The sequence below is a fragment of the Saccostrea cucullata genome, unplaced genomic scaffold, assembly GCF_032062105.1.
Source record: "Saccostrea cucullata isolate Sc308-1 unplaced genomic scaffold, CSIRO_AGI_Scuc_v1 ctg68, whole genome shotgun sequence".
In the NCBI taxonomy this organism is placed as follows: Eukaryota; Metazoa; Mollusca; class Bivalvia; order Ostreida; family Ostreidae; genus Saccostrea; species Saccostrea cuccullata.
In genome coordinates, this window is record NW_026939588.1 from 83,297 (window position 1) to 105,996 (window position 22,700).

Here is a 22,700-nt window from a genome sequence, read left to right on the forward strand (position 1 = left end):
TTACTTAATACCCAGAGGTAGATCAGAGTAACAAAGAGAAAATGCATTTCATTTCCACTTTTATACCAGTTGTGCACCCCATGCCACAGGAACCACTGATCTTGGGGCCACATATTTCAAAATTTTGGAAATTTTATCATAAATTTTATGTAATCAGAAATTGTTAATTAATACCAGAGTGCATATTTCAAAGCATTAATTTATTTTCAGTCTATGTGACCCCCCTCCAAGTACCTCTGACCAAGGGGCCTGGAAATTAACCATTTTGGAAGAGGCAGCTTTCTTTGTCATAAATACATGTGCATGCACTTAGATCATTGACATAATACCCAGGAGCAAGGGAAAATATTTTCAAAGAATTCATGCATTTTTCACTCTATAAACATTAGATCATCGCTCTAACACAAGAAGCCCTGAAATTCATCAATCTCAAAGAGGCATCCTTCCTCCTCATAACTGTGTAAATATTTCATTCGTTTTGACTTTTTGAAAGAAATTATGCATTTTCACTATATAATCAATAGAGCCCCACCCTAACACAAGAACTCCTTACCCAGGGGCCATGAAATTCACAATTTTGGATTAGACAGTCTTATTCAACATAACTATGTAGTTGGTTAGTTTATTTAATACTCAGGAGTAGAGAAGACGATTTTCGAAGAAATAATTTATTTTCACTTTATAATCTTTATAGCAAAGCCCAAGGACTAGAGCCCTTGACCCTTGGGGCCATGAATTTCACAATTTTGGAAGAGGCCGCCTTATTCAACGTGACTATATACCTGGTTAGTTTATTTAATACTCAGGGATAGAGAAAAAAATTTAAAAGAAATAATCCATTTTCACTGTATAATCTATACAGCTCCGCCCTGACACTACAACCCCTGACCCTTGGGGCCATGAAATTCACACTTTTGGAAGAAGCAGTCTTATTCAACAAAACTATGCACTTGGTAAGTTTATTTAATGCCCACAAGAAGAGAAGAATAATTTCAAAGAATTTATGCATTTTTTACTATATAATTTATATAGCCCGCCCTAGGACTAGAATCCCTGACCTTTGGGCCATGAGATTCACACTTCTTGAAGAAGCAGCCAGATACAATTCAACTACCGTATAAGAAGAATTTTTAGCGAGGATTTAATTTTGGCATTATTAGCAAGGGTGCCGAGATCGCTTAAATTAAATATCGCTAAAATTAATTGCGTTTTATTTGTAATAGCTTCTTTAATGTGCATTTTAAAATCGCTTAAATAACATCTCGCTAAAATTAAATTACCAGTTTTTAAGAACTAATCGCTAAATTTGCGTCTCGCTAAAATTTCCATCTATAGGGTATGCGCTTGGTTAGTTTATTTGATGCCCACAAGCAGAAAAGAAGAATTTCAAAGAAATAATTAATTTTCACTATACAAGTATAATCTCCGCCCTAGCACTAGAAACCCTGACCCTGGGGCCACGAATTTCACAATTTTGGTAGAGGACTCAATGTTGATAACATGTACAATCATAAAAACAGTTCGACTGCTTGATGTCTTGGAGTAAAAAAGAAGATTTTTAAAGATTGCACTAATGTTAGTGGTTTTTGGCCCCACCCCAGGCCCCAGAAGGGCAAGGACCATGAAATTCACAATCTTTGTTTCCCTTTACCCACAGATGCTATATGCCAAAATTAGTTGAAATTTGTTCACGGGTTTCAGAGAAGATGGTGAAAATGTTCAAATGTTCACACACGACGCATGTCGCACGACGAACGGCGATTAACGAAAACGGATAGCAATAGGTCACCTGAGTTTACTCAGGTGACCTAAAAGTATAGTCCGTACTATCATGTCCTTTTCTGTATTCTTCAGACCTTTCATGAAAAAATGTTGTTTCATTGTATCAACCTGAAACGTTTTTAGCTCACCTGAGCCGAAAGCTCAAGTGAGCTTTTCTGATCCCATTTTGTCCGGCGTCCGTCTGTCTGTCTGTAAACTTTTCACATTTTCGACTTCTTCTCAAGAACCATTGGGCCAATTTCAACCAGACTTGCCCCAAAGCATCCTTGGGTAAAGGGGATTCAAGTTTGTTCAAATGAAGGGCCACGCCCTCATTCAAGGGGAGATAATTGAGAATAACTGAAAATTTGGTGGCATATTTTAAAAATCTTCTCAAGAACCACTGTGCCAGGAAAGATGAATCTGATGGAGAAACATCCTCAGGTAGTGTAGATTCAAGTTTGTTCAAATCATGACCCCCTGGGGTAGGGCGGGGCCAAAATGGCCACTCAAAGTTTTACATAGAAATATATAGGAAAGTTCTTTAAAAATCTTCTTCTCAGGAATGACAAAGCCATAATTCATCATATTTATATGGAAGCATGCTCAGGTAGTGTAAATTCAATTTTGTTCAAATCATGACCCCCGGGGATAGGGCGGGGCCACAATGGCCACCCAAAGTTTTACATAGAAATATATAGGAAAATTCTTTAAAAATCTTCTTCTCAAGAATGATAAAGCCATAATTCATCATATATATCTATGGAAGGATGCTCAGGTAGTGAAAATTCAAGTTTGTTCAAATCATGACGCCCAGGGGTGGGCGGGGCCAAAATGGCCACCCAAAGTTTTACATAGAAATATATAGGAAAATTCTTTAAAAATCTTCTTCTCAAGAATAACAAAGCCATAATTCATCATATTTAAATGAAAGCATGCTCAGGTAGTGTAAATTCAAGTTTGTTCAAATCATGACCGACCCCCCCCCCCCCCTCCCCGGGGTAGAGCGGGGCCAAAATGGCCGACCAAAGTTTTACATAGAAATATTTAGGAAATTTTTTTTAAAAATCATTCTCTAAAAAATAGCAAATCCATGATTGGTACTTTTTTGGATTTAAACAATAAAAACCATTTTCTATTTTTTCCTAGCCTTAGTGCTCAGGTGAGCGATGTGGCCCATGGGCCTCTTGTTCATTGTTGTGATTTCGTGCTCATTTAGTAAGCCGCAAATAAATATAATGGTCCAAGTCCTGACGTGCACCAATAAATAGATTGTTCACTGCTCTTAGTATCACGTAGTAAAAATTATTGAAGGTTTACTGTAAAATAACACACTTAGATCTATATATCTTGAAATAACCTATTAAGAAGAAATTAACAAGACGAATATAATGAACAATCAGCCACTATCATAATTATACAATCAATAGAAAATTACGCTGGCCAAGAAACAAACGTTCATAAATTCTAGAGGTGGAATCAGGTGCCAAGAAGGATTAGGAATCCCCTGTAGACAGGACACACCCACCATGAGTCCTTTGTATTGATCTGATAGACAGAAAATTGTGTTGTCATATTATGTAAAAATAAAGAGCCTAACAATCTGGCAGGTATAATATGATACAAAATGTTAATAGATATTATTTGCATATAAGGTTTAAATAATGACCATAGACCAATGATGCCCAATAACAAGTAATAGATATTTCTTCTGCGGGTTTCTTTTTTCTGAAGAAAAATGTAGAACATGAGGGTATCTATGATTGTAACAACCAAGCTTTCAATTTACTGGAAACGCTGGCATTGAGTTTAGCAAAATTGCCATTTCGATGTTTTAAGTTCTTAAAGAAATTTGATGATATAAGATTGTTAATGCTTTCAGGGTTCACATCTGATTCAAATCAACACAGTGTCTTTGAAAATTCTTGTAAACAGCAGTTAATATTTTGGTAAGGGATATTGAAAGGGGCTTGGTATAATATTTGTTTGTAAGAATTTTTATGAAGTTTAGAAATTGAATATATGTAAGACTGGTATATCGAAATCATCTTGGTTTACTGGAATGTTCAAAGTATTTTAAAACACTGAAATTCGATTGAAAAGACATTTATCCATAGAAAGTGAATTTTGAGTATGTGTGGGACTTTCAGATGTGAAGATAATTTTAGTTGAACTAATTTATCTGAATAATGAGACCTACAAGCAAAGACAATAATTACCAGCCTCATGAGATGAAACCAATACATATTGTTTTCTATGATATTTTAAGCATTAATTCAGTTGCGTAAGGCTTTTACGAGGGTCGTTCAGTAAGTAATGCAATACACCGTATATCATAATAGATGTTTATGCATTGATTTTATTTTTTCATATTTGAAAAGTTCTATTAAAGATCTCCTAAACAAAGAAAATCCCACGAATTTTCATATTGTCTTCGCAAAGAAATTCGTTTTTAAAGAGAGCATGGTCACTATACTGTGCTGAAAACTGTTTATAAATTATCTCTCTCAAGAAGATTTAAATAAGAGCGTATTTGAATATTGCGCTTTTTACATAAATCGCCGCAAACCTGATTTCTAAGATATGATTTTTATATGTAGAAAAAATTTAACGCTGTATACTTTTCAGATAGATTCAATAATTCAGAAAAAAGAGTTCAAATATAACAATTAATGTGGTAATTGAAATTTGTTGGGACACAAAAATAAATCGACTTTGTGTGCTACAAGAAATTTGAAAATACTATATTTACATGGAAAGACATTCTAAAGATAATAAACATTTAATCTTTACAGCATTTTGTAGAATTCTGACAAAGGAAAAAAAATACTACATTATCACTACATCACTAAAAGTGGGGGGGGGGGCAACCTGGCTTTCGCTTAACATTTCCTATGGTATACATAAGGTTGGGAAAAAAGTGGGGGGGGGGGGTGGGGGCCAGGCTACGCCCCTGAGAGAACATTCTTTAAATGTCCAACGGTTTATTTAAAAACAATGTTTAAACAAGATAGAAGATTTGATAAACTTGTTTAATGTATGTCGAAACATGGATGCACTTTTTATAGCTGTAAAATAAGATTAATGATAGAATATATGGAATCAAAGAAAAGGGCGTTATTTAATTATGATGAAGAGAAGCAAAGTTCCAAACATGTTTTATTAGCTTTTGTGTATTTGACGAGGTCAGTTAAAACATGTACCTACATCCAAATGAAGAACTAGCAATAGTAAGTTTTGTCTTCAAATTGCACAAAGGAAAATTGAACAGATTTTCTGCAAAGGAAGTCCAAAATTCGGTGACCAGGGAATTTTTCTTGTGCCTGACAACGCAGCTTTACTTTTAGATAACATAAGGCATTAATTATTGAACGACCCTCGTAGTTATTTGAAATAAAGTAAGCTAACTGCTTTAAAAACATTCAGCAAGGCCTGTAACCAGTATTGGTATTAATAGATATAAGAGTTTGATATGAGCGAAACAAAATGTGCAAGATAAAAAAAAAATTGGGATTTTGGATTAATTGACACTGTACAAACAAAATACAGACATTTATTCATCATAAGAATTGAAAATTATTGTAAAGAAAAAAAAATTTACTCCCCTCTCTTACAAGGGGTAATCAAAAAGTTCGCGAACTAATTGAATAACTTCCATAAAAGAAATCATATAGTGTTTCAGTGTAGTCCTCTCCGATTTAAATGTGTATCTGCATGCATGCACCGTTCTGCCTATGCGCAAATCACGTGATCTAGGCGGTTACGTGACATGCTCCGTAGCGTTCTTTCTCAGATGCTAAAAGATTTTTCCGACTCATATAATTCTTACCATGCAAGTTATTTTTTATGACAAAAACAGTCCATTTCTCAGAAATAGCCAAATCTCGGCAATACTATTGAAGATAATGATATCCTTTTCCAGAATGAGCATGGTGACCATCATAATCCGAGTCCTCTATCTTGTGAGCGTCATTTATTCAATGTGGATAAAGTATGGGTGCCTCCTTTTTTTCATATCTGATACAAAGTTTTCTAACTGTAAGTTGGCGATCTTTCATATCAAATTGCTTTCACTGGGCAATAGAACAAACATCATTTTTAAACTTCTCCCTTCCTTCACTAAAACAATCAATCCAATTAATGACTAAACTTCTGGCAAGTCTCCTGCCGTCATAAACTGTGTACAAATTATTATACACTACAGAAAAGGATTTTGCAAGCTATACGTTTAAAGCCATATACGGCGTAACTGATCAAAAAATATATTTTGGAAAAATACAAAATTTAGTAAAGATATATAGCTAATACATTTAAACTAAAATTTTTCATACAATTCTGAACACGGAGAACACTTCGTTTCAACTAATAATACGATTTTATCTTCTCTGTAATGTGTTATTTAAATCTTTTGTATTTTCTTCCGAGTCGGAGAAAATTCCAAGAATGCAAATTAAATTGTGATATCTTTATAACGCAATTGACTTAGATTTTGTAATTTACGGGAAAGTTCTATCTTTATATAAAGTAATGAAACAAATAATAAGTTCTTATAATTTTAGTCTAATAATTTTCATTGTAAATACGCCATATATGGCTTTAACTTTACAGCCGTTCGTTATTCGAGTACGTCTGAGTCAATCATTTTTTGTCACAAGTGATCAACATATTGACGTCATTTTTTCATTGTGACGTCACAAACACGGATCAAAACAGTACATTACATATGCTACTTATAGAATATGTGTATGACTATATGTGCCAAATTTCATTCCGATCTGAATTGTGATTTTGTAAATATAGATATACATGTAGTTTGTAAATGTTTAAGTTATTTATATTTAAGGTATACTCTTTTTATCACTGAGGAAGTAAAATTGTTGAGATATTGAATTTACAGATCACGATAATGAATATAAAAACGTATTTATGTGCTCTTAAATACTGAAACCCGGAAAATCCCTTCTGGACCCATGAATTCACACACAATAGTGATCAATAAAAATACGAAATTTTGTACGCATTTAGATCACATAAATTCATTAATATTCATAAATACACAGATATATTTTTTAAAGTACATCCATGAACAATGAGGGACATTCATCTGGTGGTAGTACCTCATCTCTACCGTGGCCTATTATTGGCGTGGCTGTTGGAGTATTTATTCTTGTTGTCTTCTGTGTGATAGCTCTTCTGTGTTACAGAAAGAGAAGATCACGTGAGCAAAACTTGTCATTGTACTTATATTATTTATAACAATATTTCGGGGTATAAAGGAATCTTATTTAACAGATGCATAGTAAGTCAATATTCTAATATTGATTGATGAGGAATGCAAAAAAGTATATATTTTTTTCTCTTTAAACTGATAGATAAACAATAAAAAAGCTTATATTTTCTTTCTTAAAAACAACATTAACATCATTATAATGGGTTTTTGTTATAAATTACACAGTTATGACTCTCGTACAAGAAATAATTTATTTCAAGAGTTAATCTAAAAACAAAGAACAGAACTTTATCGTTCTAAAAAATATTTTGTTTCAATATTTCAGAGAAAATCCCAAGTGGAATCAAGGGAATAGATGAACAGATTCCTTTATTAGCCAGAGGTATAATATTCAGTATTAACTTAATATGCATTCCAAAGAACATTATAATCCTACTATTTTCAAACACATCTATAAAATTTTATTTTTATTTTTTTATTGTTTAGAGAAACCATTCTACAAAACTTCTACTTTCCATGAGGCAGTTCGTTTTCTCAAAGATGGTGGGAAAATTCTGTGTTTGACAGGAAAACGGGGTTCGGGGAAATCGACAACAGCTAAAGAAGTGTATATGTCCTGTACAGGAGTGAAACCGATTTTAATAGAGGACATACTGATGTTTGATGTGAGTAGTTGCCAGGAATCTGTTATCGTGGAGGAACCATTGCCAAGAGAGGACATTTCTGACATAGAAAAAAGTAATCGTATAGAAAAAATTATTGCATTGTGCAAACATATGCAGAAAACAAATCAAACATTCTTGATTATTACTTCAACGAAGGAGTTTTGGGGAACTATTGCACATGAAATAAAAAAATGTGACTTTCATGAAAATGGCTTTCGATGTATTGATCTTGATTGGAAGAACTTATCGAAAGGAGATAGGATTCAAATCTTTCACACAATTTTTCAGTTTTACAATCCGGATAAACCATTCTCTATGGTAGAAAGCTTTGTTTCAGAATTAGATATCATTTATGTTGGATTCCCGGAAATCTGCACACTGTTTTCTAAATGTTCGGATTTTCAGAAAACAGGGAAAATATTTTTTAGTCGACCACTGCGTTATTTAAGTTCCTATCTTGAAAAATTGTGTCAAACTTCAAATGTAAAAGATAAATTTTTATTACTAGTGTATATGAGTTTAAATGATATGAAAATAGACGTGAACAAATCGAACAACAAGCTTTGGGAAATGTTCAGATCATGTGGTCTTGATACTGACAATGTGGATCTTACATCAATCATACCGATGGAATTTGTTGTGGAAGAAGAACCATCAGTCTTTGTGATACAACACGAAATTATAAAACGAATGACTCTTATAACTTTTGGAAAGTTGTTTTTCTCAGAATTACTTAAGTTTTCATCGAGGGAAGATCTGGAAGGCTGGATAAAGCGCAGGAAGAAAAAGATTTTGACACCATTCGTAGAATGCACACACCAAGCGTCGGAGATAAAGCCAATTCTTGAAATTGGTGATGAGCAATGGGTTGAATTTAAGAGGAAAATGGGAATATCAATCCAGTCAGAATGTGAAAAAAATATTAAATAATAAAAATGATATTGATACCCTGAAGAAGTAATTTTAGCAATAATAAAAAGCTCACTATAGAGGCCATTGCACAAAAACGAAATTAATTTTTAGCGATATTCAATTTTTGCGATCTCAGCACCCTCGCTTATAATACCAAAATTAAATCCTCGCTAAAAATTCTGCTTATACGGTATTTGCTGTGAAACATTTTCGAAGTGTATGACAAGCTTGTGTAAAATATTCCTTTAATAAAACAACAATTCATAATTATTTCATTGATATGTAGTATTGCATGAACAGTTCCTGTAACAAAGAAAATGTGAAGCTTTCAAATGTTTTTCCTGTTTGTATCTGATTATTTTTATATTACTTGTACAGCCATTAAATTTATTAGGGGAATATTTCTAACTTATTTAGATTTTTGCAGTTGGAATCCAGATGTTTTGATTCGTAATGGATATACATATTGCACTTTTAATAAATTTTCCATCGATCAACAATTGATGTATACTGTTCTTGATCTCAATGTTTTCGTGAAAAAAGAGATAATATACAAATTTTAGAATAAAATAAGAGTCAACTCATGATCAGGAAAATCATTTACATACAAGTGCATCTCTTCGAAATAGCCTTTTTAAAAATATTGTGGGATTAACAAAAGAATCTCGCTAGATCAACAGTAGTATAGTATGTTAGCATCTTCATCTAGATGTTTTTATTTTATACTGCGCATTACAAAGATGAAATTGCAATAAAATGTCATTTTATACTATTCTGTTCATCATTCCGTCATATCTTATCTTATAAACTTTTCTGTGCTTTTGATAGTACATAATTTGATCTGTAGCATACTTTTATTTAGATAATATCAATGTTTATTGACACATTTTACAAAAAACAATTCCTTCAAATTTATTTCGTAGGCCAATTTTTTTGATAATTAAAAATTTCATATTAAGGACATTTTTAGTGTTCTTAGAGATTCCTATCATTTTAGATATTTTCTATTTACATTGATACCTTATAGATAATGTTTTTTTAGTCCCATTTTCACGAAAGTTATTGCCGTTAGTTTAAAATGTATAAGATAAAGATATCAAACAGTAATCAATAAAAAGACTATACACCAAAGGCTCAAGTTGGCTTTTCTGATCACAATTTGTCCGTTGTCTGTCGTTGTCGTCGTTGTCGTTGTAAACTTTTCACATTTTCGACTTCTTCTCAAGAACCGCTAGACCAATTTCAACCAAACTTGCCACAAAGCATCCTTGGGTGAAGGGGATTCAAGTTTGTTCAAATGAAGTGCCACGTCCTAATTTAAGGGGAGATAAAGGGGAATTATTGAAAATTTGGTGGTATCATTAAAAAATCTTTTTCTCAAGAACCACTGTGCCAGGAAAAATGAAACTTATGGGGAAACATCACCAGGTAGTGTAGATTCAAGTTCGTTCAAATGATAACCCCCGGGGGTAGGGCGGGACCACAATGGCCAACCAAAGTTTTACATATAAAAATATAATAAAAATTCTTTTAAAATCTACTTCTCAAGACTAACAAAGCCATTATTGATCATATTTATATGGAAGCATCCTCAGACAGTGTAGATTTAAGTTTGTTCAAATCATTACCCCCTGGGGTAGAGCGGGGCCACAATGGCCGACCAAAGTTTTACTTAGAAATATAAAGGAAAATTCTTTAAAAATCTTCTTCTCAAGGATAACAAAGCCATAATTGATCATATTTATATGGAATCATCCTCAGGTAGTGTAAATTAAAGTTTGTTCAAATCATTATCCCTGTGGGTAGGGCGGGGCCACAATGGCCAACCAAAGTTTTACATAGAATATATAGAAAAATTCTTTAAAAATCTTCTTCTCAAGAATATCAAAGCCATAATTGATCATATTTATAAGGAAGCGTCCTCAGGTAGTGTAGATTCAAATTTGTTCAAATCATGACCCCCGGGGGTAGGGCGGGGCCAAAATGGCCACCCAAAGTTTTACATAAAAATATATAGGAAAATTCTTTTAAAAAATCTTCTTCTCAAGAATAACAAAGCCATAATTGATCATATTTATATGGAAGCATCCTCAGGTAGTGTAGATTCAAGTTTGTCCAAATCATGACCCCCGGGGGTAGGGCGGGGCCAAAATGGCCGCCCAAAGTTTTACATAAAAATATATAGGAAAATTCTTTAAAAATCTTCTTCTGAAGAATAACAAAGCCATAATTGATCATATTCATATGGAAGCATCCTCAGGTATTGAATTCTCGAAAATTCAAATTTGTTCAAATCATCTTATCAAGAATAGCAAAGCCATGATTGGTCATTGGACTACTTTTGGATATAAACTATTCAATAATAATCCAATTTCTACTTTTTCCCAGCCACAGTGCTCAGGTTAGCGATATGGCCCATGGGTCTCTTGTTTTTTATTTGCTTCTCAGGGAATTCTGGGCTGGAATTTTTTTGACTGAGGTGTGACCCCCACCCCCTCCCCCCTCCTGAAAAGAAATCTGGATCTGCGCCTGTATATACTGAATGCCACGTTGACAACGGGAGATAACTTCTCAATGTGAAATTCGTCTATTATGCCACGCGATGATCTTTGACCCTTTTTGAACTTCAACCTAATCATTTGCATTTCGGTTTATTTTAACGCAATCTATACTAAAGTTTGTACTTACCGACTGTCATAGGTCCTGTCAACTTCATGAAATATAATCCAATTAAAACACAAAATGGTTTTAACTGATAAACCATCAGCATGTGCTCATTCCGCAAACCCTTGCTGATTCCGTCGCCTTCATATTAGATGAAGTGCGAATCGGCCGAGGTGTGCCGAGTGGTGATATCTAAAAATATGGTAATGGGTGATGCAAACCCAATGTTATGTAGAAATTTTCAAAAAGGAGTTCACACGTAAACATGTCTAGTGCAAGAACAAATTTCAAACTATCATTGATAATAAACGATGTTTTAACATAACTTTACCATCTAGGCCTGATAGAAAACGTGTGTGTGTGTGGTGAAGATCTTAGAGGGGGAGGGGGGCTTGACAAATTGATTGGGTTGTATTTTAAATGTTTTTTTTTTGGTTTTTTTTTGTGCCTGGCTAAATACTAAAAAACAGTTTTCACATTTTGATAAATTCATCAAAAATGCTTTTTACTAAAATAATATTTTATGTTGTTGAGAAAGTAAATTTTAAAAGTTCTAATTATGGGTAAAATATTTATCAGAATCTAATCTACATCATTCATTAAATTCTTTTATTTCAGACTGTCAATTAAGTATAAGAAATATAATTAAGAGGCTCATAGATCACATGGTGACCTGAAAGTTTTATGCTCAATTTGACGAATACATGTACTGTGGTAATTACAGAATTATATTTTAACGTTTTCTTTGGAAAGCGCTATATAAAGGAGTGTGTTTTTAGAGGCAAACACCTTAGGGTGGGTATTACTATCTTGTTGACAATATCAAAGGTAATAATAAGAAATGGAATTTCATTTCCCATGTGAGCAATTAAAATTCAGCACCATAACCATTATAACTAGAGGTACTGTGAGCAATGAGCTCACTAAATGATACCCCCGCCTCCCATAATGTTCATGTGTTGCTATATATTGTTTTACGGTAACATGTAAAGAGGAATAACTCGCCCTATCAAACGTTATCCAGAAGCTTCTATATGTGACGTCATAGGTAAACATATAATGGCAATGTTCATGTTTTGTTATGGGAAACCTAAAATACGTGTCAAATAAAAAAAGTAAAATAATAGGTGCACAATTGCAATATGTAATAAAGATTCTGTGAAAATGTCATTAAATTTCACTCAGTAGTATAATAGGAGTTACGGATAAGAGATAAAGCGTAACAGACGGACGGAAATACCGATAACTATATACCCTCCCACTTTTCAAGCGGGGGGTATAATAATACTTGATATAACTTAGCGAAATTCTTTTGCGATGGAGGTAGGAAACGTCTGTTGGTTTGAGGTAAATGTGCTAATGAATACAATGCAAGATCGATCATTGTAGAATAAGGACAGTTAAGTAAAACATTATGGTGGAATACCTTGTTAAACCTTCCTGAACCAGCCTAATTAATTTTTTAAAGGAGTTAATTTTTAAATGTTCCAATTTTTATGATATTTTTAACAAAACAGGCTCTTCTCATAAAATTTTCATTGAAAATCAACACAACTTAAAATTGATAAAATATTCTAAACTTTCCTTATTTGAAAATCTACTTAGTGAATTTGAATTCTCGGCAATACTTTGTACTTTCGGCATAAAATTGTTCGAATCATTCGATTGTCATTACTGTGAACAATGTCATGTGCCCAAGAAATCTCGCGAGATTTAGAGCTTTCTCGATTCACCCACATAATAGTGGTAGTAAGTTAGATAACTGCGAGGTACTCGCCATATTACGTATTAAAATAAAGATTTGACAATATCTCTGTTAAATTTTAAACCTTTTTTTTTTAGAAATGTGAAGATCCACCATCCATCCTGACTGGCAGTCTCATTGCATATGACAAGGATGAATTGGGATTTTCCCTTATGAATGAACAAGGGGAAAACTTTGAGCATCTTGATGTGCCGATGAACTTGGTCACCAAAGCTCTTCAGTGTGAACAAAATGCAGCTAAAAAAACTCTTGCAGGATAAATTCCATTCAACTGCGAAATTAAAACACTGAATGGAAATGTAGAGGACTTTTCTACTGAGGTGAAATGTACATATGTATGATAAAAAAAAAACATTCACATTGTGTGCAGCTAGAAGAATTGTAGAACTTGTAATTTTGATTGTGCTTTGGATTATCTATCATTATTCCTTAAAAAACAGCATGTGAAACTTTCCTAGCATTTCCAGCCATAATTATTTAAACATACAGAAATATGTACAATTATTTGTTAAAAAAGAATTTTCAAACGACATGAACATTAAGGTTTCCACATACATGTTTTATTTATTTATTTTTGGTATGTGTTCCTTTTCTGCCTTTAATTTTAACATTGCAACATACTTTTACAATATGGATCTCTTGTTGGAACAGTTTTATTGTTATTGGAATATTTGTGATTGCCACTTTTCATAAGTTTTAAGAATAAGGTTAAAATTTGTGAAAGTGCAAGGGTGTGTCAATCAAACACGCCAAAAAGTTAAAGTTTTAATAACTTTCAAAAGAAATAAAATTTTTAATTTATTTTTGAGTGAAATGCTATTAGAATATACTAGGCGTAATATTATACAGAAAATATTAACCTCTGTGTCTATTCACCTTTAACCTCCTGATCAAAGATTTTAGTTTACACCATGTTCAACTCCCATGAGTACTTCAGTACTTTGATTCTTTTAAACATTTTATGACCCCTTCTTTATGAGCTTCAGTTTATCATCAAGTCAAAAGTAAACTTTTATGATGCAATCTACCTGTCAGTTGATAAATCGTTTTAAAAATCAGTTAGCCTACATAAAATTGTAATTTCTTAATTTAATTTTTAATTTTGTAAATTATGTGGGAAAAAATTATGTAAAAAAGTAAATGCGCGTCTTTTTACTATGAAGCGCGACGCACTGCGCAATGGAAACCCCAGTCGGCCCCTTGAAATATACATTTCCTCGTTTCAAGCATGGTTTATTTTATTTACTCAATTCAATTCTGCTTACGATACTTTATTTTCATTAAAACTGTTCAAAATACACTTTTATGGCTGAAATGTCAGCTTACAAATTTTAATGCCCACGTCAAAATATTGTTAATTAAAAGATATCATGACTAAAACAGGGAAACGCGTGGTTATCAAGATTGATTGATTATTATTGTTTAACGCCGAGTCGGTAATAATTTAAGGAATAACTGTCTTATTTTTTGAATTCATGAAGTGATCAATGGATTGGCTTTTGTGATAATTTGCATAAACGCCGAAGGCGTTTATGCATAAAATTATCACACAAGCCAATCCATTGATCATCTTCATGAATTCGAAAAATCTGACAGTTATTCCTTATATTTACATGCTTTGATTCCGCCAATCCACGGGCTCCAAGCCTGCTTCTCTCTAGGTGTTGTCCCGCCCTGCACGTGGTTTTTTTTTTGGAACCGCGCCAAAACATTCATGAGGAAATAAATTACATTTACAATTGGTAATTTTATCTCGGACAAAGACATTGGAAATGTAAATATTCAGACATATTACGGCGATGCAGTTAAAAGAAATTATAGACACAGTTATCAAGAAATAATACCCAAAGTCGTCGTAAATGAAACTTTAATGTTGACAATGTTTTGATTTGTATCTCTCTAGTTTGCCTGTCCAAATGTTTTCAACAAGAAAACTTCAGTTCTACATATTTCCTATCTTGTCAGTTAATGTTCCGCGGTCATTAAAAGTATTACATCACTATCACGTCGCGCATATAGTATAAGGGTTATTAATTGCGTATTTTGCATCTCTAAAACGCTGATAGTTTCTAGTCATTTTATTCGTTTCGGATGCATGGGTTTTCCCACCAATTTGCACATACATTCTATAACGTCTTGTCTGGAGTCAAACAAAATTTATCAGAAATTTCTTATACTTGCAGACTCCCACTGTTTGTAAAAATAATTGCTAGCGCTCCGTCATATACTTGTATGTCATGAATTTGAAAAGTTACAAAGAAATATGAAATGTTTGGTAAAATATTTTTCATATAACGAGTCCTGCGGGTAATATTAAAATCATTATGGTAAATGAAATGTGCAAATCAAAACTTTAGAAAAATGCCTCTAGTCTTTAAAACCTTAATAGGAAGCATTTGGAGATATTGCTAAAGTGATTTTGATGTATAGTCCGTTTTGTTACTACAACGCAATTTTAAGCGTTGAATGACACAACTTTGACATTAAAAGATTTTTTCCCAATTCCGTGCACGACGTTTATGTATACATTACAATTTGGTCATTCATTTTGCATGTATCTTCCACATGCGGTAATAAAGTTTTAACCCATAGTACATTAATAACACAAGGTATCTAACTCCGAATTACACGGAGTACCCCCCTCACTTAGAATCGCGCTCATTTACACTTTCAGAGGAAATGCACTGGTAAACTGTTTATACCTGTCTTCTACGATAATTTATCTACACAACCGTATCTAGCAAGCTTGTCTTTATTTTCTTTTATCTCTGTAATCAGCGTCAAAACTCTGCTCGCCGGGTGGAAAGTAAAACTCAGCCACAGAATGGTATGTTCTAGCCTTGGTCAAAGAGTATATAATTAAATCAAAGTACTGAGACAGTACTGAAAGACGGGGTCAAAATAATTTTCATGCTAGATTTCACAAATGTGATTTTTTTAACGAGTTTTGATAATTTTCTGAATTAACAAATTAAAATCAAAACTGTGAATACTATAAATTTGCGTTTTTCATTTAATTTGAAGTAGAAATTTCAATAATTGCCAAGTCTAGAAACCTTTTTGAATTGTCCGAATTTCACCTGGTCAACCATAGAACGGTATGTGCTGATCCCGCACAGAGATTTTGATCGGCTAAAAATCTGTTTCTAAAATTACATCAGATAAATATCGTAATGTTTCAGGGAAAATTAGACGTAAACAAGTTCTATTTACTGATGCCTATTCTACACCCAAATATATATATTTACATAACTGGTAAACAATGTATGATGCGTACGCAGTCTAATACTACGCAGGAGAGTACTTTGTTTACTAGTGTGTTTTACAATTAATATTTTGAGTTTACGTTTACAAAATGCTTCATTAATTTGATTTAGGAAAAGTTTATATCACTTTCTTCAGTTTGATACATAATGTTTATATTTTGATCAGAACAATTTCTGTACTCTTTCATATAGCGTAGATTTAATTCATGTGTTATCACCACGGCTTCCTTTTTGAGGGCTCTGACAGTAAACTAATAGACGGGGTCACGTGACCCCGTCTAATAAATTAATCAGTAAAAAAAAAAATCAGTGGTTTTAAAAATTCATATTGCAATGAGTAAATAGAACTTGTTTACGTCTAATTTTCCCTGAAACATTACGATATTTATCTGATGTAATTTTAGAAACAGATTTTTAGCCGATCAAAATCTCTGTGCGGGATCAGCACATACCGTTCTATGGTTGAGTCGACTTTTCCACTCAGCGAGCAGAGTTTCGACGCTGTTTGCGGAGATAAACGAAAACAAAGACATGTATACTATATATGGTTGTGTAGATAATTTATCGTAGAAGTCAATGATAATAAACAGTTTGCCAGTGCATTTTATCTGAAAGTGTAAATGAATGCGTTTCTGAGGAGGAGTGTACTTGTAATGCATTGTAGCAACGCACTTTTAAAAAATTACGCACTTTGGAAATTTTTTTCAAAATGCATTAAAATTGGGACAAAATCAACGCACTTTGAAAATTTTTTCAAAGTGCGTTAAGAGTGTACATAAACTTATTTTACCATGGAGGCATTTAACGCACTTTGAAAAAAAAATATGTATGAAACAAAAAAATTCTAGACTTAAATTTTAGAAATAGAAAGAATCAATTTGTAATAATTATATATCTTTCGAAAAACATTTTAAATTTACATGTACTCATTTAACCTCATTGAGAACAAGGAGAAGACGAGTAGAAGGTCTCTCATCCCAAATCTTTTTTCTTAAACATTGTACATATCCGCCGGTAGCAAATTGAAAGTTGACCCCCAGGTAAGCCCCAATTTTAAATGCATAAATATACATATTATGTATTGCAAAACATATACATATTTTGTATTGCAAAACATTTGTGTGTACATGTAACCCTTCCCCCACCGTTACTGATGCCTATTCTACACCCAAATATATATATTTACATAACTGGTATGACGTTGAAAACTTTCAATGAATTATAGTTTACAAAAAATGCATACAAACTGGAAAAAATAAGAACAGTAAAGCATTTAAGTGAGAAAGAATTTTCAAAGTATGGAAAAATCCAAATCGCTCACTTTCACATCTTGAAGTGACCTCATCAAAGAAGAGTTATCAAAAACGTTCAATTATTTATCGTACCTAAGATTTGTAAGAATATTGACTAATTCATACACATTTTTTCAAAGTGCGTTAATATGGTCTATATTAACGCACTTTGAAAAGAAATTTTATTTTTTTAAAGTGCTTTGATTTGGTCCCAAATTTAACGCACTTTGAATTTTTTTTTTCAAAGTGCGTAATTTTTCAAAGTGCGTTGTAAATGTGTAATTTGGAGTTGATACCTTGTGTTATTATTATACTAGGTGTTATTATTAAACTAGGGGTTAAAAATGTATTATCGAAACAAGTGCCTAGGGGTATCTTCTTATACTTCTCACTCACTCATGCAAGTAAGTGGCCATAACCATGAGCGCCTAGTCATCATCACTTGTCAATTTATTCATTATCCTGAATGGATTTGACCTCGTTACTGATTATTTGTCTGGACACCTCAACCCTTTACTTTTTTTTTGTTCTTCAAAACAACTTTTCTACGATAAATAAGGTAAGATACCCTTGTAAGATCATTTTTCTATAGTAATTTATTTCTTTAATTGTCTACTTGTTTACTTTTTGAAAAGATCGATCAAAAATTTATAAACCTTTAGAGTATACTCGTAAAAGTATGGATAAGAAAAACATCTATTATACTGTTTTGTCTGAGAGAAGATAGAACTTCAAGCGGAGTACACGGCGATAAATGAAACGAGAGGCTCACAGAACACTCTTGTCAAAGTCAGATTACTGCGGGATTCTATTTATCTATTTGATCACATGACTTCACCCAAGGAGTTCACAAAATTTGAATCTATGATATCTTCTTTTTAAATTTAAATGATCACGGTTTTGCTCCGCTAAAGATTTTTTTTACAATTTGGAATTTTTTTTTCAATGGAAAAATTCGGTTGTCTATTGTGACCCCATTCTACTCCTGTTGATCTTGAATAAAACGAGCGAAACTATCTGAATATTCCATTATTAAATGAGACTTATCATTCCTTTTATGTTCACAAAAACTATATAAAAAGATTGTTCCTATGTACATGTATATTCCTATGTAAAATTTTGATTTCCCATTGTTGCCCCATCCCACCCAATATTCATTGCGAGGAGGGGGTTTATAAAATGCGGAAATAATGCTATTGTCTTAGAATTAAATTTATGAAAAAATGGGGGGGTCTGGTAGAGCAAATCTCTGCACCTAGCAACGTATTTTTGCTAAGAAAGATTTTTATGAAGTTAAGGGTTCTAATAAAGGCATAGAAGATTGAACTCAACTTGGTTGACTAAATATTAAAATATTTAACACGGAAATATAATTTTGAAGAATTAGGAAACTATGGGTACAAGTTATATATCCAAAAATAGGATTGAAACCAAGTTATTCTAAAAAAAAAAGGTTATAGGGCTAATGTAAAAATAAATGTTATAATAATTGATACAAGCTTTTCTGTTTATGTAGCATTTTTAATCCATATATCAAAAACAAATTTGCGTAAAAAACGGAAGGATCAATGCCCGAAAATTGTATTTAAACTCTTATACGTTAGAAGAATACATTATACTTACATAATCCTTCTGGACATTCTGGTTATTTATATAAACCTGACTTCACTCTGTATATTGTATACAGAACACCGAGGGACACTCGGTAAGTAGGTCACAGGTCATTTGATGATACAATTTTTTTAATTTGATGTACAAAAGCAGTGAAATTCAACATCACTCCTTTTTCTCGTATTTAAGAAAAAATATTATTTGTAGAATATTTTTTTTATTATCTATAGAGGAATTTTATTGGAAGGAATGTGATGAAAGCTTTTTTTAATCAATAGGTAAATAAGCATATAGAGAGAGAGAAAAGAGAGAGAGAGATTGACATCGCGATGCTTCAAGACAAGTTACGCAGATCGACACATCAACTTCCGTCTTGGGTGAAGGTGAGTATCATACCGAGGTACTTTGAAAATAAAGAACTCAAATATTGACCTTAATAATAAAACAGAAGATTATAATTACATGTTAAATCATTTTACTATATATATAGTAACGTGCATGTATCAATTAAAATCTCTTTTAGCTCACATGAGCTAAAAATTCAGGTGAGATTTAATGATCACATTTGTCTGTTGTCCGTCTGACTGTCTAGTAACCCGTCCGCTGTATACAGCTCGCACTTGCCAAAATTCCTAAACCCTCCCATAGAAATGTTTGCGAGTGCTTGTTCCGGAAACAAATTTTACTGTATATCCTAATGTTTACCCTAATGTTTTTTTTTCATGCAAGTGAATGGTCAATTTATTCATTATCCTGAATGGGTCTAACTATGTTACTGAATATTTTTCTGGACACCTCAGCCCTTTATGCATAGGAATGTTAGTTTTTTGTTCTTCAAAACAATTTTTCTCCGAAAAATAAGGTAAGATACCATTGTAAGGCATCGTTTCTTAATAGTAATTGATTACTGTTCTGTCTACCTCTTTGCTTTTTGAATACAAAATATTTTTAATCGATCAAAATTTATAAACCCTTAGAGTATACTCGTAAAAGTATTGGTATGGATAAGAAAATGTTTAACGTGTACATGTATACTTGTTTTGTCTGCGAGAAGATAAAACTTCAGGCGGAGAGTACGGCAATAAATGAAAGCAGAGGTTGACAGAACACTAACACCCCGGGCCTCTATGTAAATATTTTTATTACATACTGTAGCCCCACGCTAAGGATTCTTAATTTAAACATATTTGAATCTATCATACCTTCTATTTAAAAATTACCGATCACGGTTTTGCACTTCTAGAGAATTTAGATCTTTTTACAATGGGAAAATTTAGGCCCTAACCTATTCCTTTTGATATTCTCAACTTGGTTGACTAAAATTTTTAAAATATTTAACACTCATATATGATTTTTGATAATTTTATCTATAAAAAGAGAAATATTAGTATGAGTTATATTTTCAAAAGTATAGGCCTATGATAAAAAAATGTAATAATAAGCTTTCCTGTTTACGTAACATTTCAAAATCATTTACCATATTCGAATTTACTTTTTAAAAAAGAAGGATCAATGGCCCGTAAATTATCTTTAAGCTTTATAACAACGCCTTTTGGCATGGTTGCAAGATGTATTTTTAGTATTAAATCACAGTTGTGCAATAAACGTACACGTCATATAAATGAACAGATACAAACAAAGATACATTGCAGGTTCAGTAAATGTTCAACCAAGCCTCTTTCGTTACTCCTTACTAAGATACTGACAGTGGTGAAGGAAAAACTTCAAGAGTACTGTGCAACCATTTATTCAAGAAGTGGTGTGAATCAGATGTGGATACTTAAAAATTCTAAAGAACTTTTGGACAATTTGAAATCACAAGACTTTTCAAAATTGACAGCTGCTTCTTCAATAAAAATGGAACTCGTAAATTTACTTACCTCGTCATTGGTCATTTGCAAAATTATTTTGTTAAAACAGATTCTGATTGCACACATAAGTACTCTGAAGTTGACATCAAGAAGATGCTTGAGTTTCTGATTGACAATATCTATGTGGTTTTTGGAGACCAGATATTCCAACAATCTATCGGAATTCCCATGGGTACAAATTGCGCTCCGTTATTAGCACACTTATTTTTATATTCATATGAAGCAGAATTTATGCAAAATCTTATGCGTGTTAAGAAGAAAACACTTGCTGTGGCCTTCAACTCGACATTTAGATATATCGACGTATTGTCAATTAAAGCTGACATGAATTCTTAAATACGCAACATTTTCATCTATGTACGACTTGTTTCATACCAACTATAGCCGTATTCCGCCATATTTCTTTCAGATACCTTGTCTCATTGTAACGATGTATACCCCAATGCGCTCGTTACACGTGAATGATCTTTTGGATTGGGTATCGACTTGTGCACATCTCCGATGGTAAAGCATATGAGAACACATGAGGTGATCAAGACATTTCAAAAACAAAATAAAAAACATAATAATCATATTTTTGAATGATTATTGATTTGAATCAAAAGAAAAAAAATGCAAGTTTGGAAGAGAAATTTGGATGCATGAGTACGTATTTTTACAGTGCGCCAATTTATGCAGAATAAACTTGAAATGAAGAGCAGTAAAATTTGCAAACACATTTTGAAATTATATCATTTGAATGGAACAAAACAACCAACGTCTTTGATTTGCAGGTCCTATGCAATTGATGCATATCGAGAAAACGCCTCGAACGCTGTAAAGTACCCATACCTGGTAATAAGGTTACTGCATCGGTTCGAAGATGTGCACAAGTCAAGTGAAATACACCCTGAATTCCATTTATTGAAATATGCATCACAAAAAAGAAATAAACTCCATAAAAGCTCAATAGTAAACACATGGTCATTACTCCGTACACACTAGCACGACGATACACCTAGTCCGTGCTGATCAGATTTTGGTCAGGGAAAATATCAAAAGTGGAAAGAGAAGTTATTTGGTATTTGCGCGGCTGAAAGGGGGGGGGATATTATAACTGATGTTCATAAGCTATAATTGTGAATTGTTTATCTACATGTAGTTCTAATATACATTCTAGACAAAGTCATGTATATAGTCAGCAGTTGGTTTGCGTCGCAAAATTCATTTGTCAATTATAACTGATTATTTTAGTACTAATCTCAAATCTAAACAAAGTAATTTGATGTACGGCTATAATTTACTTCAAATCTTAAAAGCAATTAACCAGAATACAAATTTTTATGTGTACATCTATACATTCTTTAACACATACACACACGGAAAAAGGTCATCCCCTGTTCAGATTGACATTTAGGCATTTGATTTTTTGGACGGGGGGGGGGGGGCATACAAAAATAATTGACATGACCGTTATTTAAATATTCTTGGAAGACAGACATTTCTGCCGAATTCAGTTTTGAGATTTTTTTAAAATGTGTCACTCCGACCACAAAGTATGTGCATTTTGAGGAATGTAACTGTTTCATAATTATGTTGTAACAGGAGGTATTTCGAGATTTCAGTATCCCTGCCTGATAGTCTAGGTATTTTTTATATATATAAATAATTTCTGAAGGTGAAT

At 32.8% G+C, this 22,700-nt stretch overlaps 1 protein-coding gene across 1 annotated transcript; it reads left to right on the plus strand.

Moving 5' to 3' along the window:
* Positions 1-6,843: 6,843 nt before the first annotated feature.
* On the plus strand, positions 6,844-8,586 carry LOC134253400 (uncharacterized). Its single transcript, XM_062735926.1, has 3 exons — positions 6,844-6,979; positions 7,317-7,373; positions 7,478-8,586. Exons 1-3 carry the CDS (start codon positions 6,844-6,846, stop codon positions 8,584-8,586), a joined length of 1,302 nt encoding a protein of 433 aa, XP_062591910.1.
* The last annotated feature ends 14,114 nt before the right edge of the window (positions 8,587-22,700 follow it).